The sequence below is a fragment of the Monodon monoceros genome, unplaced genomic scaffold (assembly GCF_005190385.1).
Source record: "Monodon monoceros isolate NGI ecotype Baffin Bay Population unplaced genomic scaffold, NGI_Narwhal_1 Super_Scaffold_18, whole genome shotgun sequence".
In the NCBI taxonomy this organism is placed as follows: domain Eukaryota; kingdom Metazoa; phylum Chordata; class Mammalia; order Artiodactyla; family Monodontidae; genus Monodon; species Monodon monoceros.
In genome coordinates this window covers 156,116,794-156,143,346 of record NW_021703774.1, presented here as the reverse complement: position 1 = coordinate 156,143,346, position 26,553 = coordinate 156,116,794, and the positions used below count along the sequence as shown (strand labels likewise).

Genomic DNA, 26,553 nt, shown 5'->3' with positions numbered 1-26,553 from the left:
GGGGAAACTTGGATTCCAGCCCTTCTTAGAGCACAGAGTACTTTCCTGAGTTCATGGAAGCCGCGTGGTTGACCCATTAGAGGTGAGGCATAGCTTGGTAATGGAAGGACCATCCACTGGAAACTATGGCCACCCCTGGAGACACATCATTCCCTCTAGGCCTCCTGTCTCAGCACCAAGCTCCAGTATTGCTTACTGAGAAGGAATACCAATACCCACTTAATTATTATGGAATTAATTCTCTTTGATTCTGACTAGCTCCAGTTCCAAAATTTAAATTCCAGTTGCATGCCTTGGATCGGAGGGTGATTTGTAGCTTTCCACAGAACCAATAGAAAAATGAGAACAGCAGACAATTGGCCACACTCCCCTAACATTATAGGATCATATGGAGGCTGCATTGATACGTTCTATTCCCATAAACTATTCAGGACAACGACAAAATGATCTAGTCTTACAGGGGGCTTAACGGACCACATGTGAAGAGTCTAAATAGATTCTGTTGAGTTCTGGTGACAGGGAAAAAATATTATGACAGAAAAGAAGACAAATTCCAGAAGGCATCAAATTCAGGGATTTTTCTCTGCAGAATAAACACGCAGCAGCCTTTTCTCCGTCTTACAGAGCAGAGGGTTTCTCAAATTAAGAATTCCCTGTTAGGCAAACCTGGCTCGACACAGCCTCACGTGAAACCCTTGCTTCCCACTGTCTCTCCCGCTCGCACTCCACATTCCAACCACATGCACTGTCTCTCATCACTCAGCGTGCTGTCCTCAGTCATGTCTGGACCTTGACATGTGCTGTTCCCTCTGCCTACGTAGATCTATGTCTAGACAAGATTAGGTCTCTCAGCTCTGTGCTCCCCTGGTGCCTGGTACTGCCCCATCATCCCACGTTATTGTAACTGCTTGTTTAACTCTCTGCTCTCCGCCTAGACACTGTGGAGGCGGGGATCCTGTCTGTCTAGTTTGCCTCTGAATCCCCAGAGCCTGGTACAGTTCGAGCACAAAGTAGAAAGAGGAAATGGACTCATCAAGTTAGATATTGCCAATCTGAATGATCTGTGTGTTGCCTTCCAAGCCTGGAATAACTACACTAAGAAATGAAGACAGACGGGAAAGTGAGAGAGCTGCCTGAAAGGAGGGGAAGGGGTGCACCCCTCCTTCCTTTCTCTAAAAGCTTACCCAGCTCCTGAACTTACCAGCAAAATCCATGGATTTTTTTTTTTGCTGACCATGGTAACAGAGACTATAAAATTCAGCTTTCCATCTGGTTCTTCATGGTCCAAGAGAATACAGCAATTTCAAACTCCAGGGAGACAAACACTCAAATCACGAAAGCTTAAACCTAGCCTGTCGCAGAGCCCCCTAAGAGTAGTATGAATTTACTCAAGAAGAAAAGTGAAGAAAACATCATTTACTCTGTAAGGATCGGTTCCCTGGTGGTCCTCAGAGGGCTTGAGTTTGATGTTTCCTCATAGCGATTTTCCCCCTCTGGCCTTCAAAGCCAACCTGCTCAATTCAACAGCTGGTCCTTGCTTCCCTTTCTTTCTCCTCACACCAACGTGCTTCTTATCACGAGGCCCGTCATCGGTTAGTGCTTCACAGACTGGGTGGAAAGGAAGCTGGCCTTCCAGTGGGAGCACTTTAACATCTGTCCTCATCCGCTGTCCAAAACTGGCTGCTACTTCCATGCAAAGAGGATGAGTTTGCTTTTTAATGTTTTGTTAGACTCAGGGTTAACTGAGAATTGCTGGTGAGAGACAAAATAAGAATTGGCTCCTTTAGAAACGTCATGTGAGGCACTCGGCATGCTCAGGAGTCTGCCTGATTTCATTTCCCTGGCCATTGGCACACCTCTGCCCCTGGCAGGAAAAAAAATAGGGAAAAGGTTCTGAAAAGCTCTCGGTATTGGAGGCTCAATGGGAGAAGGGAATTTTCAAAACTGTGCTGGAAATGCCAGCTCAGGAGAGATTTTACGGCCAGTTTGAAGGCTTCAGGCAGTTTGGATAAGCATCTGGACTCTGGGTACATTTCTCAGCCTGCTCTGTGATCCCTTTGAAGTTTATCCAACTTGAATAAACCTTCCAGAAAGCTGGGGCCAGTAAAAAAACCTTTCTTTGGAAGTCCCTCTGGATGTGCCCTGTTGATTTCTCACAGAGCAACCAGCCCATCAGGACAAGAGATCTGAAAAGCAGAAAAGGAAGAAGCTTGAGATAGAATGCTTCTGTAATATTCAACTTGCTGTCTTTTTTTCTTTTTCTTCCTAGCCTTTTTACATATGGAGAAGGAGGCAGCAGATAGATCTGCAAAGTCCCAGTGGACTTTGAGGACAATGAATTCAGATCTGATCGTGGCTTGCCCATGACCCCTTTGCACTGATGCAATCTGTTTCTGAAGGCCTAGACTAAGAGGTACAGGAAAAGCACCACACGAGCTAGATTAACAAAGAATAACAAAAGATGTCATGCGTCGTCCAGGAGAGCTGGTGACAGGGCCATGCACTGGTACAGGCAGGAGTTTCCATGTCATTTCCTGGAGAAGCAGCAGTCCCTCGTTGCCTGGGCCAGGGGCTGCGACCTATCGTTCCTCCTGTTTGCACAGGCTTTCTAATCATGGAATTACTGGAGCAGCAAGAAGAGAACCGCGTGTGCTTGGAGGTGCCGCCAGGCAGACGAGTGCGCCTCAGCAGCAAGTGGCAGTTCCCAAGGTGCACCTGGATTGGCTTTGGGTCACACCCAAGAAGAGGTGGGTGGGGTACCCAACACTGGTTTCTTAAGGGAAGCAAATAGGGAGGGGCCTTTATGAGCTGCAAGCAGGGTCTTCAAACCCACCTTTGGCTCCCCCATGGGAAGAGGCTGAGCGATGCCCCGTCTCTGACTTGGAGAAGTGTGCCATGAAGGATAGGACACAAGGTCCAGAGGCCCAAAGGTTGACTCAGAAGTATCTGAAGACGAGAGCTGAGCTGGGGGCCCCCTATACAGCAGCATCCCACAGCTTGACTGGTTGACCACAGACGATGAAGGAAATGCCCTCTTTTGACCCTGGGACCAAGTGACAAGAGGAGGATGACAGGGAGATGCAGCTGCAGCCCCAGAGAAACCCCACTGGAAGTGAGATTGCAGATAGATTTGTTTCTTTGTTTATTGATAAAAAAATATTAATAGCAATTAAAAACCCAAAACATTCACAACCCATCCAGAATCCTATAAGTTTTAGTCATTTGTTCCCAATGGAGTCCTTCATCTGATGGAAATGGTGATTTCAGCCAAAAGGCCCCTTCATGTTTTTCATGGGTGGGTACTCCTGCTCCATTGGCATGGCCCCAAAGCAGTCAGAGGGGTTACAGTGGCCGGCCTTGCCCGGCGGGCCCATTGAGCCTGGGGCGCCAGGGATGCCAGGAATGCCTTGCTGGCCCATCGGCCCAGTTGCACCCATCTTGCCATATCCTGGAGGACCTTGAGGACCTAGGGAGGAAGGAGTCAGAGAAGGAAAATCAGGAAACCCAGATCACAAGAAAAGAAAACATAATAGTCATGGTAAATAATACCTTACATTTGATAAATATTTCTCCGGTTGCACCATATTTTCATGAAGACCTGATCTGATCCTTACATTAGTTTAACGATAACAATAATACTACTGGCTAGTTTTATTCAGAGTTTCCACGTGCCAGGCACAAGACAAGTGCTTCTTCTGCATTATTCATTGAATCTTCACAACAATTCCATGAGAAAGAAACTATTATCTCATTCTGGAGACGAGGATACGGGCTCAAAGACGTCACCCACCTGGTAAGTGGTGAAGCTACATCTCAGAGCCAGGCTATCAAGATTTAGTCATTTCTCTCTTAGGCTCGTCAAGGTCACAGAGCCAGTAAGAGGATGAGCAGGACCTGGACTTGCGTTCCCTGGCCCCACCACATAGAGCTCTCTTCCACTGCATGGTGCTAGCCCAGGTTAGGACTTGCGGGCAGGCACTGGGTCTTCCACTGCATCCCCAACACCTGCTCCCCTCCCCACGCACACTCTCACACACGCCCTCGTAGAGTATCTTACACGCAGTGGCATTACTCTAAATGATGGTGTGGTTACTTCAGGTTCTACACAACTATGTTATAGAAGGAACATAAAGAAAGGCGATCTCAACTGCTCCAGATTCATGGTCTCAAAGGCTGGCTTTTCCTACCTGGGGGGCCGGGGAGACCAACTTCTCCTGCAATGCCAACACCAGTGTCTCCCTTTTCACCTTTGGTACCAGGCAATCCTGGAACAAAAGAAATAAAATAAGAGGCCCCATCCCTGAGTAGAACAATGACACACCCAGCAGGATTATTTGAAACACGTATACACGCAAATGCCATATTCACAACAGACCTCATGCAATGCTCGTGTTTGCCCCCAAGAGCTAGGTATGCACCTCCGTAACCGGACGGCAGACCTACCTCTCAACCCGGGCAAGCCCTGCCGACCTTCTCTGCCAATCTGACCAGGGAGCCCAGGTGATCCCGGGGCACCTGGCCGGCCCGGGGGACCGTCCTTCCCTGGGGGCCCTGGTCGTCCCGGAGCTGCTGCCATCTCCATGGGAAACTGCATCCTGGAGGTGTAGTAAGCCATCCTCTCTGTAAGAAAGGTCAGGGACAGGTCACAGGGTGCCCCCCAGGGACTCAGAACGACTGCAGATGCTACAGACAGGCCCCCAGCATGGAATCCAAGACAGCCTTTCTTCAGAGGGATGTCAGAGCAAGGAACGTGTGGGTGGATCTCTTAAGCGGCCTCCTGTGCCCTAGCCCCACCTCGCTCCTCGCTCTCCACCGTGAGCTTCCTGAAGCACGGATCTGATTACAGCATCTCTCTTCTCCAGTGGCCTTCCTGAGTTCACCACTGGCTTCAGAATAAAGTCCAGACTCCTTGCTTGGCATTCAAGGTCTGCTTCCCAAGCAAGATGTCTAGCCCCTTCCGGAAAGGTCCATGTTTTCCCCAGTCCCTAGCCTGTCAGTGTTGGACAAACAAATGAACAGGAACAAAAGCTTAAAATGAAGCCACAGCAGCCTTCTTAGAGCCGCTGCTTTGCCCCTTTGTTTAGAGCTCACTCTATGCAGACTCATTTGATATCAATTTCCTCGTCTGTCTCCTCTGCTCCAGCGGGGGCTTGGGGAGGGCAGGAGGGAATCATTCTGTCTCTGAACAGAGCAGGTGGCAGGAAAGGCTGAAGCCTAATTGAACATATGCCTGTAAGTGGGAGAGCAAGGTAAATAGGGGTGCGGGGGGAGGTGGATATTGAGCTCTAAGGAAAAGGAGTCCGGGGCGGGGTGGAGAAGCAGCTGGGAAGGGCGAGCAGCACCCACTGCCACCCAGCCAGCTGCCGATTACCGTCAAACATTTTAATGATCTCTTGTCTGATGAACCTCTTGATTTCATCATAATTCACCATGTCTCCCTGAGGAAAGAGAAGAAACCTGCCTCAATTATACTTCCAAGCCTGGGGCTCATCTCCCCTGGGGATGGACTTCATGGAAGTAAAGGATGGGGAGGGAGGCAAGGGTCCCAGGAGCCTCCCACAGATACTTAACCCACTGTCCTAACCCCCTAAAGTGGTACAAAACATTTTGAGAGTCAGTGCATTTTTCTGGGGAAAGGGTCCCCAGTCCCCTCAACTCGCCCACACAGTTAAGAACCACCCATAAGGGGGTCATGCTCTTTCCTGTAGAGTGTCAGCAAGAGCTTCTAAAATGGTCCACGCTCTACCCCGCATGCCTGCTCTGTGGGCCAGTGCCCATGGCTGCCAGCCTCCCCGCCTTACCATGGAGCCAGGCACCCCGGGCAGACCAGGGCTCCCCGCAGGTCCCGGAGATCCAGGGTGGCCTCTCTCTCCTGCAGGACCCGGCGGCCCAGAAGGTCCCATGGAGCCACTTTTGCCAGGCCCGCCAGGCATGCCAGCTCTTCCCTTCTCCCCTGCCTGGCCCTTCTGCCCTGAAGGTCCCGGGTCACCCTGCAAGGACAGGAAGTCACAGTCCAGCATTGCCGAATGCTGTCAAGTCTACCTCACGATGTCTCAGCAATCTGCTCCTGTCTTCAGCCCCCTACCTGGCCCCCAGCGCCTCCCTCTGGACTGTGCACAGGATCTTGACAGGTTGCCCCATGTCGCTGCCCCCAAAGCAGTCCTTCTAAAGGACAGTTTTCATGTTGTTACTCCCTACTTAGAAATTCTGATGGCTCCCAGCTGCCCTCAGGATAAAGGTCTAATTCCTTGGCCAGGCATTCAAGGCCATTCATGATGCGGTCCTGACCACATCTTCTCCAGCCTCGTTGCACCTCCAGCCACACCTCACTGGTTGTAATTCTGACTCGGCCATATGCCTTAGTCCTCCGTGCCTGGACTGCCTTCCCCTCCTCTCTCCGCGGTGCACTCCTCCTACTCAGCTGAAATGCCCCTGTTCTCTGTGCAGCCTCCCTGACGCCCTAAGCTGAGCTGATTGCTCCCTCCCTCTGATCCCACGGTGCTACGTCTAATCTTCCTCAGTAAAACCTGCCACGCTCCAGTGTAAGTGTGACTGAACTAAGTGGGCACCTCTTGTTCAGGGACCTCTGTTTGCCCAAGGCTAGGACAGAGGGCCTGGCGGGTAAGCAAGGCCAAGTGGATGCTCGCAGAATGAATGAATGAATCAATCAATCAATCAGGAGTGAATGAACCTTGGAACAGCCCCTCATGAGAAGTTGTCAGAGACGAGGTTGCTCCAGGTTCTGCCCACATACTTCCCTGCCCACTGGCCTTCCTGTGTCTCCTCTCCATGGCTAAAGTCAGAGCTTAGAGTTGAGCTTAATCAACTCATGAGCTTCTCCTCTAAAACCCGGCCGGTGCCCACTCACCTTTGGACCAGGGGGTCCGTAGATTCCCTGTTTTCCAGGGGGTCCCTAGAAGAAAGCAAAAGTCAGGGATCAAGTCTGGGCAGCGTCTCCAAGCTGTCCGGGAAAGACAGGTGCCGTGAAAGGACCTCCCACAGTGTTAGGTCCCCAGGCCGTGTCCCCTGGGCTCTGTGTGAGAAAGGATGTCAACCTCCCTGCCAACAAGAGCGGGGACATCTGGAAGGGAGACTCATGTTCCTGGGGTGTGGCCGTGTATGATCGTGTTGGTTGGGTCTCTTGTCACGGACCAAAAGAGGTGAGAAGTCAGAATGAAAGGGAGGGCCTGGCTAGAGCTGGTGCCCAAGAAATGTTTATTTGGAGTATTATTATGATTATTGGCTGTTTTTGACCAAGTATACGGTAAAAAAAAAAAAAAAAAAAAAAAAGAGTGAAAAGCAAGGCTCACTCTCATCCTTCTCCCCTAGTCCCCAGTCCCTCTCCCCAGAAGAACAAGGGCACTGGTTTCCTGTATATCTGTCCAGAGATAGTCTGTGCATACAGGGAGCATTTACTGAACGAATGAAGAGGGGTCAGGGCGAAGCTAAGAGCAAGAAGCAGCATCCCCAAGAGAAAAGGAGGAGCCCAGCACAACGGTACCTCTTTGCCAGCTTCACCATCTGCACCAGGTTCACCCTGGGGAGTAGAGAGCAATGGAGCTGTGGTGAGTGCCAAGCCAGCTGGGCATTTCATGCCTCACCTCGCCCACCAGGCATGGCCAGCCCCAGTTCCACCGAGGAGTCACGATCCTCCCCACCTCCCCCCGACGCTCCAGGCACAGGCTGTGGAAACTTAGACCCCACCCCACCCTCCAGCCTGCTCCCGGCCGCCCCACTGACTGAGCTCTATGGGGGAAGAGCAGACTGCACCTGCCCTGCTCTTTGCTTGAGATCCTGGCATCTCGCACATTCCCTGGCTCTGAGTGTATGTTCAGTGTTTGCTGAATGAAGGTGTGAACTCTGAATCTCTGGCCTTGATGAGGTCGCAGAGATCGGCCAGGGCAGCCTAGTGTCCGCTCCCTCCCCGAAACAGGAGAGGCTGCTTCCAGGGCCCTGCCCATTTCTAGTGGGATGCTGGGGAAAAGGAATCTGTGATTGCAAGGCAACTGACAGATTCATCCGGGGACCCTGGAGGCTCCTGAGCCTGTAGGCAGGAGGGATGGAGGGTTGGTGGGACCTGCCTGCCCGGGGTCTGCAGCAGGAATCAGATGAGTTGGAGGCAAGACTCGGCCCGTCCGATTACTCCTGCATGAGCTAGAGTCATCCACCCCATTCCAGGGCACCAGCCCCAGGGGCATTGCTACTGCTCCCCAGAAGGAAGTCTGCTTGGGTGGAAAACACCCTGACCTGGGGACTAGGAGACATGGGTCCCTGCCTCAGCCCCCGAGGAGATTTTTCATCCCTGAGACTGGCAGTCAGTTCCACCTGATGTGGCCACCTGTCTGGAATCTTTGAAAGAGAAAGTATCGCAGAGTGGCTCCGGACGCAAGTTCTGGAGTCAGGCAGCCTCTTGCACTCACTAGCTGTGTGACTCTGGACAACCTACTTAACCTTGCTGAGCCCTGGTTTCCTCATCTGTAAAATGGGGACAATCCGACCTACTAAATAGGATTGTGGTACAGATTAAATGACAAAATGTCAAGCACATTTGTAGGTCACCATTTGTAGGTCACCATTCAGCACATGTCAGTGACCAATATATCACAGCTCTTAGTATAAACTCTAGCTGAAACTAAGGAGTGGTTTCTGAGCTGTTGCAAGAGCTCCAGCAGTAGCGCAGCGTTTCTGGTGCCTGACATTTACAGGTTTTCTGTGGTTACCAACAGACTCCTCTGGGGAGGGGGCGGGGGTGGAACAGGGGCCAGTCTCCCCTGTCCGACACCTAGTGGGGGGATCTGTACAGCGGTGCACGGCTGGACGCAGCGGTCTGCTGTGTGGTCGGCCCAGTGCTGGCTTGTACAGCTTGTCCTTCTTTCTAAATAGGACGTGATCCTCAGGCACAATCTCCGAGCTGCCATCGTCTGTGCTGAATGCCTCCCCTTCCCTGGAGACCCCAGAAGTGCAGGGCTGCGTGCAACTGACAAAGCCCACTGGCCCTTTCCCCCGGGCTGTGCCGTAAGATGTAGGGTCTTACCGGGGGGCCAGGGTGTCCAGGGGGACCAGGCTGGCCCGGAAGACCTGAAAGGCCCCTTTCTCCAGTGGATCCTCGGTCTCCTTTCGGGCCCTAGGGAAAAAGACGGGGATGGTGAGAACCCCACGCAGCCAGAGGCAGACATTGTGCGCCAGGGACAATGACCCCCACCCTAAGGCCACACACGGGGAGGTGGCGCTGCCTGAACCTGGGGAAGGACCCTGGGATGGCCTCCAGGCTTCTCCAAAGGTCTTCACCACAGGCCAGTGAGGGAGATGTCTGGACGCAGGAGAGGCCGATGCCAGGGGAGGAGGGGGGCTGGGGACACGCTGCTCTCCAGCCCTCACCCCCCACCCCACCCGGCTCCCTCTGCGAGGAGCCTGCAGCAGAGCAGGGCCAAACTCCGGGGAGGGAGGGACAAGGGGAGCACGCCACTCACCACTGCAGAGATTCCAGCTGGGCCTGGCTGGCCTGGAGACCCCGGAGGCCCCTAAAGAGAGCCAGTCAGTGGGATGGAAAGAGGCTCCAGTAATAAGGCCCCGGAGGCAGCGAAGGACCAACAGCAAGAACACGCCCTAACCTTGTTATGACTGCTCCATTCTCTTCCCCGAACCCTCCTTCCTTCTGCTCTGGCACTTGACCTATGCCAGAGCTGAGGCCTGGGGGGCCCTGAACACACAAGACCCTCATGCCTGCCGCAGGCCGAGTGGTACCTCTGGGGCCCGCACGGAGGGGATGATCTGGGAGTCAGAGCCAAGTGCAGAGGGAGTAAGGTACATGCTACGTGGGCCTGGGTGTCTTCTGAGTACCCCCACACACCCCCTGCCGCCTTCCTTCTGTTCTCTGGGAAGAGCAGAGACCAGAAGCTTTCCTCTGCGCAGCCGGGGGGGTGAGGGGCAAGGGCTCAGCACCAACTCCAACGTCCTCACAGAGAAGCCCCAAGCTCCCTGGTCTCCTGCCGCTCACCTACTGCTGGAGGGCGATGAGCCTGAAACATGCAGGAGGGCTCCCGCCTGCCCTATCTCTCCACATCCTGCCCCTGAGGCTCAGCTCAAATGTCACCGCCCTGGTGGTCAGAGCTACACTTTCTCTGAACCCCAGGGCACACAGGTCTCTCTCAGAGCACTTCCCTCCATGCTCCCAGATGGAAAATCCCAAAGGCACAGGCTCTGTTCTACTCATCTCAAGCCTCCTAAGGCAGGAATGTCCAGCACTGAGACTGGCACACAGCAGGGGGCTGGGCTGGATGGACAGAGGTGGGAAGGGGAATCCTGCACACCCCCCAACCCCCCAGGGGGTCTCCGATGCGGACACAGTTCAGAGTGTGTGACTCCTTCTTTCATCTGTAACGTGGAGGGGACCGGACTAGACCTGGGGTCCCCAATCCAAGGTCTCTGGACACCTTGAGATCCATAAAAATAGTGATGAGGACCCGAGAATTCCTTTTTCGGGGGTTCTGCACTATTCTTAACATTTCCAAAAGCCTTCTGGAAAGTGTACAGCCAGCCTCAACAGGGCTCTCTGGAACCCCACCAGCTCGGCATGGTCACACTGATCAAAGACGCCCACTGGCAGTCATCTGTGTTACAGATGAGTAAAGTAGACGGGAAAGCCATTATTGTTTAATAAACATCCTCTCCAAGTCACCCTTTCTCAGTAAATACACCACCCACTCACCCAGCTGCCCGAGCCGAACCGAACAGGAGTCGCCCTTGATTCCTCTCCTTCTACCGCCTCCTGTCCCCTCCCCATCCAGGTCATGAGCAAGTCCTCTATCTACCTCCAGACACTTGCGGGATCTGTCCACTGCCACCAGCTCCACCGCCATCATCCCTCCGCTGATATCTCTGATGTCATTTGCGCACCCAACCCCCTCCTGCCCATGCCCCCGAGGTCCTCCACCATCTGCATCAGGTCCTCTCCCAGCTCAGCTTTCCCGTTCCCACTCACACCCTCCTCAGACTCCACTCCCGCCACGCTGACTCTGAAGCTCCCCAAGCCCTCCCTGCCTCAGGCCCTTTGCAGCAGATGCACCCCTGCCAGGATGCTCTTCCACCAGACTGCTCGACAGCTGGCTCCTTCTTGTCATTCGGGCCTCTGCTCAAAGGCCACTTCTCCCGTAAAGTCGCCTCCCAGGCCCTCTATGACAGCACATCACTGCCTGATCCTTCCGCGTTAATCTGTCTGTTGTGCCTGTGTGGAAGCTCTGGGATCAGGGGACCTTGTCTATCTCACCGTAGCCCAGGGCTTGGAACAGTGCCTGGTGTGGAGCAGGTGCTCAATAATTACTTGTTGAATAACTGAATGATCTTTGTTTGATAAGCAAACTCGAATGTGCCCAGAAAATCAGAAAATGGCGAAAAGCCGGGGAACCGCTGGATGGGTGAGCCCAGAGCCCCTTACTGCTCTACGTGGCTGGCACTGCTGCTGCGGTCAGTTCTTTCGGGTCATCACCAGCTTGCCCACCACCACCCAGCCCAACGCAGTCTGAACTCTCACAGAGACAGAGACGAAAACAGAGTAACTCACAACGTGGCCAGGGGGGCCGGGTCTTCCCTGGGGTCCCATGGCACCAGGCTCACCCTGCAGGAGGGAGAAAGAGGAAGAAACAACACAGAAACAGACTTACACACACAGGCTGTGAGGTAGGAGAACGCTGAGCACAGCAGGTGGAACACCAATGGCCAGAAGAGCTGCGTTGAGTCCTGGCCTCTAGGCCTAAGCCTTCTGGGGACAGGGGACCAGCCCTGCCCATGAGTATGGTTGGGGGGGGAAGGTAGAGCCCAGGCCTTTATGGGTTAATAACCCAATAGCCCATAGGGAGAGGAAACCGGTTATAAACTTAAGAGGAGGAAGGTCAAGATGTGCAGTGTCGGGCAAAACCTCCCCCAGAAGGCAAGGAGAGGAGGCTGCCACTTTGCCAGCGAAGGGGGAGGAAGTGGCTGCGTCCTGGACTCAGCAGGACCCAAGGGCTGTCTAAAGGCAGCACGCATAGACCCCGGGCCCTTACCTCTGCTCCGGGGCGGCCACTGCTGCCCGGGGGACCAGGCTTTCCACAGTCACCCTGGAGGAGAGAGGGGCAACTGAGTCTCACCAGACTGCCATTTGGCTCCCACACCCCAAGCTGACCCCACATCAGAGGAGTCCTGCCACATGCCCCGGCTTCAGCCAGGGGCTCTCTGATGCCCTCGGGCTGGCAGATGGCAAAGCCCCAACCCAGTCTGCCAGGCACCGGTGGCCTCAGAAGGCCTGGATGCTGGGATGGCATCTTAGCCAAGGGTCAGGTGGCACTCCCCTCCGGCCAGACTGCCGCATCTGCCCGGGGTCAGACCTTGAGAAAAGCCGAGAAAACCCGGTTGGCAGATGTCACCAGGCCCTTACCTTCAGTCCTGGGAGGCCGGGATGGCCCGGTTTTCCCTTGAAGCCCTGGAAGAAAAAGCAGGAGCTGCCACGTCCCTCACCTCAAGCAGAGGCCACTTCCCACTCCTCTTTCCTCAGGTTAAACAAGTCAAATCCATCCAAAGTCATAACAGGTCCACAGGGGATGTGGATTTGAGCTGCCCCACCCATCAGGGCACCCGTCCAGCTTTGGAACCTCCCAGCTCCCAGCTCCTTCCTGCAGCTCAACTTACCGGGGGTCCCATGAGTCCGGGGGGGCCAGCAGGACCAGGGTCCCCCTAGGGAAAGAGACCAGGGGCACTGAGACAAGAGCTTTGTCCAGCTTGTACCCACTCATTCACCAGTCTCCCCCTTTCTCCAGCCCCTCCCCCAGCTCTCCCAGGATGGAGGGATTGTCACGTGGGGCACAGGGACGATTCCAAGCTGGGCTCAGCCTCTGACTGGCTGTGCACGCTGAGTGAATCCTCGTCCCTTTCTGAACCTCAGTTTTCCTTCTTTTGGGTACAGAAGGGGGTTGACCTTGATGCTCTGCCCTTTGCCATGGCCCCATCCTTTTCAGATGCCCCAGCAAAATCAGATCCAAGGAGCCAGGGCCACTCAAGTCCTTCCCTGTCTGCAGCCTATTCTTTCTGACACCCAGCCTAGTTTCTTCAGCTGATTGAGTTTCTGGGTATAAATTTACTCCCTTCACTGCCTGCCTTTGGTGAGACCCAGCTCATCCAACCTGGTTAAGGCAACTGGGAGAACAGAGAAATCAGGGGGCTCTGGTGCCATCAGAGAAGTGGGGTGTGGTGAAAGGCAGACCGAGGGAAGGTGGGGCACCTCCTGAAAGAGGTGTGGGGCAGTGGAATTCAATTCCCTTCATCAGGGTTCCCTTGACTTTGGCTCTTGCAGAAGGAGGTAGAAGGAAGGGGGTGCCCTCCTGGGCCCACCATCTCACCCTCACGCCAGGCTTGCCGTCCTTCCCATCCAGACCATCCAGACCGGCAGGGCCCTGGAAATGGGAAAAAGGCATTCCTGCACGCCTGTGCTGGAGCCCTAGGAGGCGGGAGGCCTAACCCAGCCCCTCCACCCTCTTCACCCCCTCCACCCCTCACCCAACTCCTACCCCTAAACACACACACAGACACACACACATGCGTGCATGAGCACACACACATACACACACACACCTGTCAGGCTAAGCGGGCACACGCTCACCTGAATCCCGGGAGATCCTGGTGGTCCAGGGGGACCAGGCAGGCCTGATGGACCTCGAATCCCTTCACTGCCCTGGAAATGAGCCCCCCAGCAAAGTCAGTGGGGCCTTGCCCCCCCTCCCTCCCGCTGACACACACCAGCAGGACAAGAGACCCCGGCCACAGGGGCTGGTGACTACTGGAAATCAGGACAGCTGGCTTCGAACCCCAGTTCGGTTCTGGCCTAACTGGCTGTATCCCACACACCACTCCCCCATGAAAGTCTGTCTTCATCTGCCAAGCATCCCCCTTTCTGCACTGCTCCACGAAGAAGAAACAGAGCCTTCTGTGTCCAGCACCTTCCTCAGGGTTGACCAAGGACTGGCCCGGTGGGTGCTCACTAATGTGGGCTGAAGTGAGGGCACACATTCAATTCACATTGATCCCAGCAAGGTGCCAACCACTATGTGGCCTCTGATTCCCCCAGATGGCAAAAGGGTGGGCCCTGCCCTCGAGGAGCTCACAGTCCAGCAAGAGTCACAGGCCCAGGACCATCAAGGGCATTGCAACAGTCGATTTGCCTTGTGTGAGTAAGGGGCCCTGGGAGTTGGGGAGAGAGAACAGCTCACTCTGGTCGGGGGCAGGGAAACTGTCACAGAAGAGTTAGCAGGTGCTGGGCTCTGAAGGACGGCTGGGATTTGGGTAGGTTTAGGAGAAAAGGGCATGCCACAGAGGACTTCAGAGAAGGATAAAGATTTGGCGGTGTTCACATGCCTGGTCTAGCTGGGGTGTCTGGGGAGCCCGTGTGATGGGGGTGGGGGGCGGAGAGGAGACTGGAGGAGGGCCCTGAAACCCTGTACTAGATTTTATCAAACAGACCGCTGGTTTTCAAACTGTACTTCTCAGGGCCTGAGGGTTCCTGGAGGAGCCTAGAGAGGCTGGGGGCACAAAGTGGAGGCCAAGGGGGTGGGACTGAAGGACCCCTACCCTTGCCTTAGCCAGAGCAGCTCCACTTGCATCTGTTTTATAGACTGAGCATTCATATGAGATTTTGTGTGACAAAAAGCCTTGGGGACTACAAAATAAAGTCTGAAAACACACTACGGGCACTGGGGAGCCACTGATGGTTCAAAGCAGGGGAATGATGAGAGCGAACGTGTGAATTTGAATGTTTATCAGAGAAGAGAGGGGGAGGCAGGTAGCTAAGTGGGGAGGCGGCAGCATTTCCCCAGTGGGGAGAGGGTGGCTGACCTGGAGCAGTGGCTGTGGGGGTCACCAAGGGGAAGGGATCCAGCTAGAGACCCCACAGGGGGGGGGGGGGGGGGGGGGGAAGGGCTCTGGGTGGCACTGCCATGCCACCAGCTACCAGGAGGGGTCAGCACAGCCCCAGGAAATGGCAGCCCCACAGGGAGTCAGGATGGAGAACCGCTGGCCAGAGGCTTGGGAGTCTCTGCAAAGACCGGCCTAAGGAGAGCAAGCTGCACTCGGGCACAGAGGCAGCACGGAAGACTCTGGCAGGGGCCGCCACTCAGGTGCCCCACAGAGAAGTAAAGGGAGGTGGCACCCGCCACTGCCTCAACCATAGCTGATAGGTGCTGGCTCTGGGGTGGGGGGACGCAGCCAGGGGCTTGAGGGTTCTCCTGAGCTGGGAGGGAAGTCTCAGCCCCGTCACTGTCTGGCTGTGCATCCCTGGGATGCCCCCAGCCTCTCTAGGCTTCATTTCCTCACCCGAACAGTGAGAACCTAGACCAAGGTGGCCCTTCTAGAAGTCCTTTCCAGCTTTCAGAGGAAAGAGGCTCCCCAAGAAGCTGCAGATCTCCTGCCCCTCCCTGTGGGCTATGATCCCCCTACCCCAAGCTTAGAAGTCAATTTGCGGCCTCATTACATTGCCCACCTGTCACATCTGGAGAGCCCAGAGGATGGGCTGAGACAAGGATGTCAGCCTCCAGAGCAAGGCAGAGCTAGTCCCAAAGTTTATCTATAGCCAAACCCAGGGGCGGCCAGTGCGGGGGCTCCCCAACTGCTGCTCCTTCCCACCCTTGTCACCAGGTCACAGGCCACGCCTGCCCTCTCTGGCCCTTGGGGACCTCCCAGGAGGCCCATTCTTCTTTCCTGCTGTTGTCAGACCCAGAAGGCAAATGCCCAGACCTCCTCCTGCTGAAGGGCCCAGGGTGCCCAGTCTTGGATGTGCTTCCCTCCTTCCCTCAACTCCTCGCCCTCCCCTGGAGGAGCTGCAGCTGGCCGGGGCTGGCCTGTCGCATCTAGTGGCCCACCTCTCACTACACCCCTCTGCCTCCTCCCCACCCACACTCTCCCATTGGGTGGGCATCCTGGGCCCAGCTGTCAGCCCTAGGGGCCCACTGGTCTGCCCCGGCCCTGTTGCCCTACAGCAGTTGCTGGGCTCATCCTGGAGGTCTCTTTGCCCCCCCTTGATGTAACTGAATTAGTCCTTGAACTTCTGAGGGCTCAGAGCTGTGACTGTGGCCAACTTGGGGTCCTGCTCACCTTCTCCGCTTGGGGGCCAGGTGGGCCAGGTGCTCCAGCTTTGCCTGGGAATCCAGGGGGACCCTAAATCAACAAAGAAGCAGGCAGGAATGAAAGCGGGGCTGGAAAGCAGCTCCCCTTCCTTCTTCCTCCTGGGTGTGCTTCACCACAGTTAATGTGATGCGTTTTGACTTCCCAGAAACACCACCCAGGAGCATTACGTCTGGCTGGGCGGCTGGGCTGGGGCCCACCCAGAAGGCCCTGCTCTCCAGGTCCTGGCTCCTGGAATCAGGCCTGCCCCCCCAGGCCATTCCTCCGTTCTTCCCGTGCCTCTTCGCTCCCCTCCCTAAGCCCACCCTCACCCAGCCTGGCCTGGCCAGGCCTGCTCCTCGCAGATGGGATCACGTCGGACAGAGCTGGCTTTGTGTGTGCACTCACCGGTGGGCCTGGAAAGCCTGGCTGGCCTTGAAATCCCTAGGGGAAGAAAGCAAGGGACACTTTGCTGTTCTACCCTCTCTCTCCTGCCTGGCTACCCAGGTGGAAAGAATGACAGCGTGAGGATGCCTCAAGTCATGGGCCTTGTCCTCCGCTCTGCCCCAAAGGGCCAGCAGGTGAGGCTCTGGGCATGAGGTGAGAGGTTACAACTCGAGGATGGTGGGGGCGTGGGAGGCTAGAGCTGGTCACTGTGCCCCCTCCCCCCCTGTACATGAGGGTGACCATCGGGGGAGGACAGCTAGATAGGGTCCTGCCACCACTCACCTGGTCACCTTTCTCACCCAAGTTCCCTTGGGGTCCTCGCTCTCCTCGGGGACCCTGTCACCACAGAGAACAATGCATCTAGAACCCAACCTTCCTGTCCCCAGACCCCAGGGCAGGATCAGGGATCCCCATGTCCACATCTCCCTGTCCCCTTCCCCACTCACTGCTGGGCCTGGAGGACCTGGGAGGCCTTCAGATCCTGGTGGGCCCTGGTGATACAAAGGAGCAGAATCGGTCGCTCTGACTGGGGGAGGTGGGAGATCAGGGGATGGGGCAGGGGACGGGGCACAGAGCAGAGGCAGGGATGTGGTGGGATGCCCCTCTAAGCTGCAGGATTCCTCCCCCTGCTCTATTCAGGCTTCCCTTCCCTTGCCTGAGCTACTGAACCAGCCTCTTAACTAGTTCTGCCATCTCTTGGTTTCCTCTAATCCAGCCAGCAAGAGGCTGCCATCTCCTCTGCTTCAACACAGCTCTGATTATAATACTCTCTTGCTCCAACACCCTCCATGGGGCCCCTCTGCCAACTGAATGCTGGGTTTTGAGGCATCCTGTGATCTGATACCAACCACCCTTCCCTGCTTCACTTCCCTCCCCTTTCCTTATCTTCTGCCTGGCTTGGTCAGACTGCCGTTCCCTGAACACTATACAGTCATACCACTGGGCATTTGCACAGCTGTCCCCTATGCCTAGAATGCCCACCATCCCCCACCATTTCTAGGTCTCTTGAAACCTTACCAAGTCATTCGATGGCTCGAATCTGTCCCTGAGGTACTCTCACGCATGGCTTCTCCCTCTGGGATTCCCCAGCACAGACAACCATGTGCTGGTCATCTGTGCTCCCACACACTCCCGCAGCTCCATTCAGGGCTCAGCTCAAACGCCACCCGCTCAGAGAGGCCTCCCTGACCTTCTGTCTAATGCTTCCCGTTCATGGCTCCAGCTCCTTACCTGGCTTCATTTTCTCCACCGGTCCTATCTCTCGTAATTTATATGTAGCTGTTTACTCATCTGTTATCTACCTGGCCCACTGGAACGTGAGCTCCCTGAGGACCACAGGCTCAACTGCTTATTTTATCCGCCAAGGCATCCTCAGAACAGAGCCTGGCACCCAGAAGGCCCACGAGAAAGATTCGTTATTGAATAAATGCACAATGGGGTTTGCTGCATCCCACCGGGGCCTCACCAGCATGTGCGAGGGGGAAGGTAAGACAAAGACTTGGGAGGTTTTTCACAGACTTGGGCTCAAGTCCAGGCTCGGCCCTAGTTCACTAAGTAGCTAGCTGCAGGACCCTGGGTGAGCCACGTCACTTCGTGAGCCTCCGTGTCCCCATCTGATGACCGCCCCAGCTCCAGTGCTCAGTGTGGGGCTGGGGACAGGCCGGGCGGCAGAGTGGGGTCCAGAGTCCGGGGCCTGGCTCTCCGGCCTGCGGGCGTTAGGGGTGGGGTGGGAGGAGGTCCCCTGCCCGCTGACTCTGGCCCCCTCCCCCCAGGCAGCCCCCCCCCCGCCAGTCTCCACGAAATCTGCCGGGATTCTCCTCCTCGCAGCTTCCGCCCCCGCAGCAACCAGCCGGCAGCGCTGACTGCTTGAGACGCAGCTGGAGCGACTCAGGGGGCCGGGGGGCCGGGGTCACGTCTCCCGTTCAGGGGCGGCTGGGAAGCTCTCCAGGCGGCAGACAGGGACCGGCCATTTGAAGCCCTTCCTCCCGCCCCCGCGGAGGGAGCTGCCCTCCCGCACTCACCGATTCTCCCTTCTCTCCCGGGGAACCCGCGTAGCCGCGCTCCCCCTTGATGCCCTGACAGGCAGCAAAGAGAGAGGGAATTAGTCCCGTGGTCCGCCCGCCAGGGGCGCCGATGCGAGGGGTGGAGACTGCAGCTGGCACACACACTTAGACGCAGAAGGCGCCCCGGGCGAGGCTGGGGGGCCCGAGGGGTGTGCTGCTCCCGGAGCGGAGCGGGGGCGCCTCTGCGGCCTCCCACCGACACTCAGTGGAACGGGGGTCACGTCCTCCTAACAGGCGCCTCCGCTGGATCTCCCCAACTCTCCCCCGCCCCTGGGGAGGCAGACCTCTGTCCTCTCCTAGTCTGGGAGGCTCCGGGTGCTATGAGAGTCTGGCCCTTGATGTGCAGCGACTGTGGTGGGCCCCCCAAAGCGGAGAGGGAGGCCAAGCTCCACTACCAAGGGGGCTTATGGGGTGGGGGTTGCTCTGGATGGACAGCCTGGCAGAGACACCAGCTGAAATGCTCGGAAAGGAGGAAGCCCGCTGAGGATGCCCAAGCCTGGGCCGGTCCTGATCACCACCCCACGGCTCGGGTACCCCCAGACCCGGCTCCCCTTACTCACAGGCAGTCCCGGGGGGCCCATGGCACCTGGGTAGCCAGGTTGCCCTGGAGGACCCTGCAAAGAAAGGGAGACATGATGGACAAGCTTCCCAACATTTCTGTCCCCATCCCTGGCTATGAGGGCGGCCAAGGCCCAACAGTCTGGAGCTGCCCCTCAGCAGGTGCCCCGGTTACAGCCACCACCTTGGGCCATGTCCCCCAGACCCGGCTCCCCTCGGCTGTGATCACCACCACAGCCCTGGATGCTGACTGCTTGAGACTCTGCTCCCTCCAGAGCAGTGCCTGTCACTTTCCAGCAGAGCTGAGCCAGAGGAGAAGGCCCAGGACATGGAATGATGAAGACCCGGGTGGGGGCAGTGGAAGGGACATGCTGAACGCTGCAGGAGAAGGGAGGGAGAAAGCCCCCAGGGATGGAGGTGTTTGCCCCTTACAGGGAGTCAGGGCACATGGAGATCAACTTGCTTTGATCCTGAGGGATCCGCCAATACTGAGGGAATCAGGGCTGAGGGGCAAAGAGTTTCAAAAGAAGGAGTCCACCTCCCATCTTCCACGCAGCAGCCATCCCAGGGGGCCCAACCTCCGTCTCCCCAGGGCTCTTCATCTACCTCCATCCCCTGCTGCCTCCGCTTACCGGTTCCCCCTTCTCTCCTGTCAGGCCCCTGAGGCCTCGCTCTCCTTGAAGACCCTTGGAGAGAAAAATCATGAGAAACTGCAGGAGAGGGCAGTCTCCACCCAGCCCCTGCCTCCTCCCTGCAGCCCCCCAGCCCTCCGTCCCCATTCTAGGCAAAGGTGGGGGGCTACTGGTGGCCCCCCTAGTGTCCCCAGCAAAGTGACCATAGGGGGTGTGCCCAGAAGGGTAACTATCAGAGGTGTAAATCCCCATGTAAGGGTGCCTCTCAGAAGCATGCCCCCCAAGACAGGTCACCACAGAGATATGCCCGTCCAGTCGGGTGACTCTCAGGTGGTACTTCTCAGGTGGCTGTCATTGGTGTGCCCTACTGTGACCACTGTCTGGGGTGCACCTTTAGGAGGGTGACACATGTGCTCCCCCTGAGGGGCAACTGTCCAGAGAGGTGTCTCTAGAGTGATGCTCCCCACCAAAATGTATCACCAGACTCCCAACACTTACCTCTCCAAGCCCCCCGCCCCAGCCAAAAATCACATGCTTTTAAGGATGCTGGGGAGGGACATGGGAAGGCTCCCTCCAGAGCAGTCCCTGTCACTTTCTAGGTGGAAAGGGATATACATCTCAATCAAAGCCAGAGCCCCCATCCCTCCTCACTCCTCGCCCTGGCCTTCGCGGATGCACCACACCGTTAAGGGGCCGTGTCTGCCCCTTCTCCCTCGTGCCCTCAAGAAACGACACCCAAACCTTTCCACAACACAAGACAGATGGCTAGACGGACAGATGGCCCCTTCACCCAAGCAAGCAGAAACAGACAAGGTCCGGCCAGGATGAGGACGTGGGGACAGATGGAGCTGTGACAAAGAGAGGCCTTGCTCCCTGAGCCTCCATCACCAGGCCTGGGAGGAGAGGAGTCAGGCCCCAGGAACACGAAATCTGACAAACAGGAGGTTAGTTTCCATGACCCAGGAGGGAGCAACAGTGAGGAAGAGGACGACTCAAACATACTTGTGACGATGACGAAGGCAGAGCAATTAACGACACCTGGCAGAAGGAGGTGGCCAAGACACTGGGCACAGAGGGGCAGGGCCCCACGACACCCAGAAGCCCTACTGCTGGCATCACGTGCCCAGCCTCAGAGCAGACTGGGACCAGAGCCAAAGAAGAGGAAAGGAAGAGGAGGAAGTTTCCTCTAGGATGATGGGAAAAGTTGCAAGCGTGGCCGCCTTGAAATCCCTGGGGCGCCTCTGGACAGCCCTGCCAAGCAGCAGGGCAGCAAACCTGTACCAGCCTGCAGAGTGAAGCCCTAAAGCTTTGGCATCTCTGCCGGGCTCTGGGCCAGGTGGCTGGCAGGGCCCCAAGAAGTACTTTCAGCAAATCTTCAGTCAACACCAAAGGTGGGAGGAGCAGGAGGCAGAGTGAGAAGGCAGGGATCAAGAGGCCCTTAAAATAAGAAGGTAAAATAGCTCTGGAGGATTTAGGCGGAGTGATGTGTGACTGTGGGAGAGAAAAAGGGAAACGGAAGGGGGGAGAAGAGAGAAGATGAGAGAGAGAAAGCAGAAGAGGGAGAAGGGAGAAACGAAAAGAAATCAGAGACTGGGAGGCCGTCCAAGCTGCTGGGACCTCAGGGAACCTGTGTCGTTAGCTACCGAGCCTGAAGGGGGACAACGACAAACATGGAGGGGGGAGGCCAGGGCACGACAGGAAGGGAGACAAGCAAAAGCCACAGAGACCTGGCTGGCAGGGGAAGGGGAGGTCGAGCAGCGCTAGGTTCTTACAGGCAATCCGGGGGAGCCAACAGCACCAGGAAAACCTGGGGGGCCCTGGTGGGAGAAACAGGCAGGTCACAACTCACAAGCACAGTAACCCTGAGCCACAGTCTGGGGCTGAGAGGTCACAGGGAGAGGAAGTCATGGGAATATTTTCAAGGCAGCTGGAAAAGAGACTCATCCCAAGTCTTGGCCCAGAAGACATCTGCTCCTTGCCTCGGCTCCAGGAAGAATGGCTCTGCCATCCGTAGAGATGCACAACAGCCCCCAGAGTCAAACCACCTGCCCAAGTCTGCCCGAGTCCGAGTGACTCCTGGTGCCAGAGTGGAAACCCATCATGCCTGTTACCTGACCTCCATGAGCCCCCAGGTGGGGGCTCCCTGGTTCTAAGAGGCTCCCACCAGCTATTTTTGTTTCCTCAAAAGAAAGCATTTTCAGTTCTTCCAGGCTTTCCTAGTCACTTCTATGTTCCTGCCATATCAACACCACAGAGGACTCCAGGGTAGATGCTCCTAGTCTAGGCTTTGTAGGCTTGTCTTAGAGATGGCCCTACAGAGCGATAGAGGGCCGCTCCATCTTAGCCCCTGGCCCCTGTCTGAAGGTTGCCACACGCTTTCCTGGCTGCCCAGACCATGAGCCATGAATGCAAAACACAGCAGGGACGGGGCTGCAGAAACAAGGATGCGCCCTGAGGGCCTCCTCTAAGCAGGACCACAGGCAGAGCGGGGCGGAGCAGGTCAGTTCTGGGGATTCGGAGGTGGGAGGCCACAGTCCCCGCAGATGCTCTGACAAGGGAAAGGGGAGGGAAAGGAAGTTCCCTCTTTCTGTCCTGCCCAGCTTCCTGGAGCCAAGGCAGCAGAACGGTGTCTGGCTTTACAACCCCTCTGAGAGCCTCTCAAGCAGGCCAGGAAACCCACAGATACTTACAATAGGGCCTGGAGGACCCGGGGAGCCCCTCATGCCGGGCGGACCCTGCAAAGGAAGCCAGGGAATATGGATGAAGGGGCTCAGGCCCACAGCGCCCTGAGGTCTCCGCAACCCTCCTCCCAGCCTGCCACAGACCGAGTCAACAGGCAGTGCTGTCAGAGCAGGATGTTAAAGCTGACGTTAAACCTTTCATTCGGTTCATTCAATCATCCAACAAACATTTATCGAGCAGCTATTATGTACTGGGCACTGGTCCAGGGGCTGAGGACACGATGACAAATGGAACATTGAAATCCCCACCTTGTGGCACTTACATTCTAGGGGGAGGTGGACAGTAATGCATAGAACAGAGGCTGGCACACAGGCAGTGCTCAGTAGACACCTGCGGCGTGCTCCCAAATGAAGGGAATACACAGGATGCCAGACAGTGCGGAGCGTGGGGCAGAGAGAGGGACTGGGCTTTGAGCACGGCTGTGGGAGTTCTATTTTAGAGAGGGTGGTCAGGGAGTGTCTCACTGAGAAGGTGATACGTGAGCAAAGGGCTGAAGGGGTGAAGGAGCAGGCCTTGGAGGAGAGCTGCAGGCTGAGGAAGCAGCAAGGCCAGGGGAGGAAGAGTGGCCCAGGGCCCAGAGCTGCGAGGAGGCCCGGTGACAGGAGAGCAGGTGAGGCCAGAGCAGCGAGGGGCGCCGGTGACCTAAGGCCTCGGAGGGCCCGAGAAGGCTTTCGGCAGGAAGGAAACTGCCCTCGGGAACTGAGAGCCTTTTAAGTGGAGACTCCAGCTGCCTCGGGGTCCAGCCCAGGCAAGGGCCCTGCTCTCACCTCTTCTCCTCTCTGGCCGGGCAGTCCTGGAGCACCGGGCAGGCCGGGGCTCCCTGCACAGCCCGCATCTCCCTCGCCGTTGTCTCCCTGGAGTGGGATGGACGGTGAGTGTGAGAAGCCCCATGGGGCTCGGGGTGGGGGGTGAAGAGAAGACAGAGGCCCACTCACCCGGGCCTCCTCAGCCCTCGGCCGCTCCCGCTCTGTGAAGCACTGCGGACGACAGCCAGAGGCCCGGTCAGCAGGGTCAGCCGGGAGCTCGCCCTGCACCAAGGCCACCCCGAGCCCAACCTCCTACCCGGGCGCAGCTGTCAAGGCCTGGCACGCCGGGGATGCCCTGGTCTCCCTTCTCTCCACTTTCCAGGAGGGCCGCCGGGTGGGCCGTCTGCCTCTGGACACAGTCCCCGCAGATGCTCTGATGAGAAAAAGGGGGCGGTGGCGTGGGGCCCGGGTCAGAGAAGGCCAGGGTGGGCCGCATGGGGGAAACCCACTCCGAACTCAGCCAGTGGCATCCTGCTGCCCGGCACCCACCCACTCTCTTCCTCCCCAGCCACATGTCTGCGGCAGCTTTGCTGTATCCTCAAGGGACCCGATCCCAACACTGGCTTTGAGTTTCCTCCAGGAAGAAGCTCCGGTAGGGCCAAGCCAACGCCACTTTCTAGACAGGCATGTGGGAGGAGGCGGAGGGGCCCGCAGAGGGACCATCTGTCCCGGCTGTTCCTGCAACCTGCACCCAGTGTGAGGACACGCCACGAGGATTTAGACTGAAAAGGGCAGCTCCAAACACCAGCTTCTCTGCCCAAGGGAGCAAAGCAAACAGTTGCAGGAGGAGCGAGGCCCTTCGCAGACAGCCTCTGGGATGGGGCCTGCCCTGCACTTCCCAGTGGATCCCGGCTGTTACAGGCTCCCCAGTGGGCCGGGCCTGAAGTCTCCCTGACAAGAAAGTCCTCCTCTTACCTGGAGGCTTTAACCTCTTTGGGTCACAGACCTCTCTGAGAGTTTGATGGAAGCTGTGAGTCCGCTTCCCCTCAAAACGAAACCTACTAGTGAAAGCTAGACTACAATTTCAGAGGACTCGGGAGCCTGGCATCTATCCACGGCCTGGCGGGACGTCCATGGGCCCCTAGAGGAGACACTGCTCCACCTCCACTGTTCACTGCAAAGCTCAATGATAATGGTTGTCATTTACTCAGCACCCACGGTGCCAGCAATGGTGGCAGGCCTTGCACATTATCACATTCAACCCTGACAGTGCAACGAGGCAGGTCATCTTATAAGCACTCTGGAGATGAGAAAGCCGAGGCTCAAAGAGACAGCATGACTTGTCTAAGGTAAGTGGGGCCCTGGATTGGACCTTGGCCTGTCTGAGGGCCAAGGGAGCGCTCTGTCCACAGGCCCAGGCTTCCTCTGGGCTGTCGGTGCCCATCTGACCCCTTCTCCAGACCACACTCGGTTCCTGTTGGGGGCCCTCCGTGGAGCACTTGATCAAGAAGCCATGAGACAACATGTTACACAGAGAAACGTCGAATCCTGCATTTGGAGTCACATAATCACTTGCCCAGGGGCAGGACTTGGGGAGCCCTGGCTTGTCAGAGGCCTAGGGCAGAAGAGCAGGGGTTCACTGCCACAACCCTGCCGTGATCCAACCCGTAACTGCTGCTGGAAGGATAACCCGACCTCAGGCTGCTTCTGGAGATGACTGCTGTCCAGAGCAGGGGCGGGGCAGGCGGTCCCCATGCTCTGTCCTGACCTGGACCACTGGGGTCATGGGAACTCCAGGGCACTGACCAGCCAGTACTAGAAGCGGGTGACCAGGACAGGGGCTCTGGAGGCCAAGGCGTGGGAGGGACCCCAAAGGATGCTGAGCTGGAGGAGGGAAGAGTCCTGATCTGGTCTCTAGAGGTAACTGGGCAAGGAAGGGCTGTGTCACCCGTGGTGCCCAGCGTGGGAGATCAGACCAGGCCACAGCCCTCGAGCGTGGTCTTAATGCTACTGATAGACCCTGGCACAGGCCGACTCTCCCTTCAGGCCCCAAGTCCCCTTTCTTGCCCCACTAGAATCACCTCTCAAATCCCTTCTCCTCCCTGGATTCTTTCTGGATTGAGCAGAGGACAGCCGGAGCCTTCTTCCAGGCCCCTACCCAGTCCTATCATAGAACATAACCTTCGCAAATCCCTGCCTGACTGCCCTCCAAGTGCACGTTCACCTTCCCTGCCCTGCCCCCATGCGACCTCACTGGCAACTGCTGAGGGCAGGTCTCTGGGTTACCACCGCCCAGAGCACCCATGGCCACCGGGGTGCCTTCACAGGGTTCCTTCCAACACTCGCTCAGCAAACACTGACTGGGGGTCTGTTCCGAGCCGGCCCCTGACTAGGCCCCCTCAGCCAGATGCCTGGCATGCACGGTCCCCACAAACAGCTCCATCTGCAGTTCTCTGTGTGTGGTGCCACGCAGCTGAGCGCTGACTGCAAAGATCCCCTTAGGGGAACCCCTGCCAGTTCCTACACCCTCCCTCTGACTCTCTTACCTTAAGGACATGCTGTTCAATGGGCAAGGATCCCTGCAAGAGACAGACACAAGGGCTCAGAGGGCGAGTGGAAGGGGGACGGAGACTTACGGCACCTGGTGGAGCCTCGGGAAGCTACATGGCATCCAGGTTTCTCCCAACCTCGGAAGACGGAGGGAAGAGGGACCCCCACAGCAGCTAAGGGCGCTAGCATGGCAAGCTCAGGCCTGGGAAGAGCAGGGGAGGCGCTGGACAGTGAATCCAGGCCGGTACCTACCAGCTCTGCAGTCAGCCCAGGCTGTCCTGGCAAACCGTTGTTCCCAGGCACTCCCTGCAGCCAAGAAAAGGCACGGGTGAGTGGACACCTCTCTCTAGCCCGCAGGTCACCCAGAATCTTTCTCGCCATCGCCACTGCCCCTCCGCCTCATCCTGAAGAGCTAAGAGCCCTGGCTGACATCTATTCTCAGCGCAAAAGTCTCCAGGGGCTTCTCTGGTGGCACAGTGGTTGAGAGTCTGCCTGCCGATGCAGGGCACGCGGGTTCGTGCCCCGGTCCGGGAAGATCCCACAGGCCGCGGAGCGGCTGGGCCCGTGAGCCATGGCCGCTGAGCCTGCGCATCCGGAGCCTGTGTTCCGCAACAGGAGAGGCCACAACAGTGAGAGGCCCGCGTACCGCAAAAAAAAAAAAAAAAAAAAGTCTCCAGGCTGTTTGTAGGGGGA

At 56.9% G+C, this 26,553-nt stretch overlaps 1 protein-coding gene across 9 annotated transcripts in view; it reads right to left on the bottom strand.

The window, feature by feature from the left end:
- Positions 1-3,137: 3,137 nt before the first annotated feature.
- COL16A1 (collagen type XVI alpha 1 chain) overlaps positions 3,138-26,553 on the bottom strand; it is a 51,138-nt gene continuing 27,722 nt past the window's right edge. For 6 of the 9 annotated variants that reach the window (XM_029229690.1, XM_029229692.1, XM_029229694.1 and 3 more), the window contains 29 exons: positions 26,113-26,166; positions 25,857-25,889; positions 23,627-23,743; positions 23,500-23,541; positions 23,332-23,418; positions 22,513-22,557; positions 21,595-21,639; positions 19,823-19,876; positions 19,193-19,246; positions 18,591-18,644; positions 17,016-17,060; positions 16,852-16,905; positions 16,531-16,566; positions 16,114-16,176; positions 13,631-13,702; positions 13,371-13,424; positions 12,664-12,708; positions 12,413-12,457; positions 12,042-12,095; positions 11,561-11,614; positions 9,471-9,521; positions 9,035-9,124; positions 7,502-7,537; positions 6,869-6,913; positions 5,802-5,990; positions 5,372-5,438; positions 4,444-4,620; positions 4,188-4,265; positions 3,138-3,466 (listed from right to left, as the gene is read on the bottom strand). In XM_029229690.1, the coding sequence (XP_029085523.1) occupies positions 3,264-3,466; positions 4,188-4,265; positions 4,444-4,620; positions 5,372-5,438; positions 5,802-5,990; positions 6,869-6,913; positions 7,502-7,537; positions 9,035-9,124; positions 9,471-9,521; positions 11,561-11,614; positions 12,042-12,095; positions 12,413-12,457; positions 12,664-12,708; positions 13,371-13,424; positions 13,631-13,702; positions 16,114-16,176; positions 16,531-16,566; positions 16,852-16,905; positions 17,016-17,060; positions 18,591-18,644; positions 19,193-19,246; positions 19,823-19,876; positions 21,595-21,639; positions 22,513-22,557; positions 23,332-23,418; positions 23,500-23,541; positions 23,627-23,743; positions 25,857-25,889; positions 26,113-26,166 (2,043 nt within the window). In that variant the 3' untranslated portion in view covers positions 3,138-3,263. The remainder of the gene's footprint in view (positions 3,467-4,187; positions 4,266-4,443; positions 4,621-5,371; positions 5,439-5,801; positions 5,991-6,868; positions 6,914-7,501; positions 7,538-9,034; positions 9,125-9,470; positions 9,522-11,560; positions 11,615-12,041; positions 12,096-12,412; positions 12,458-12,663; positions 12,709-13,370; positions 13,425-13,630; positions 13,703-16,113; positions 16,177-16,530; positions 16,567-16,851; positions 16,906-17,015; positions 17,061-18,590; positions 18,645-19,192; positions 19,247-19,822; positions 19,877-21,594; positions 21,640-22,512; positions 22,558-23,331; positions 23,419-23,499; positions 23,542-23,626; positions 23,744-25,856; positions 25,890-26,112; positions 26,167-26,553) is intronic. The other 3 variants (XM_029229693.1, XM_029229695.1, XM_029229697.1) reach the window with 1 other exon arrangement.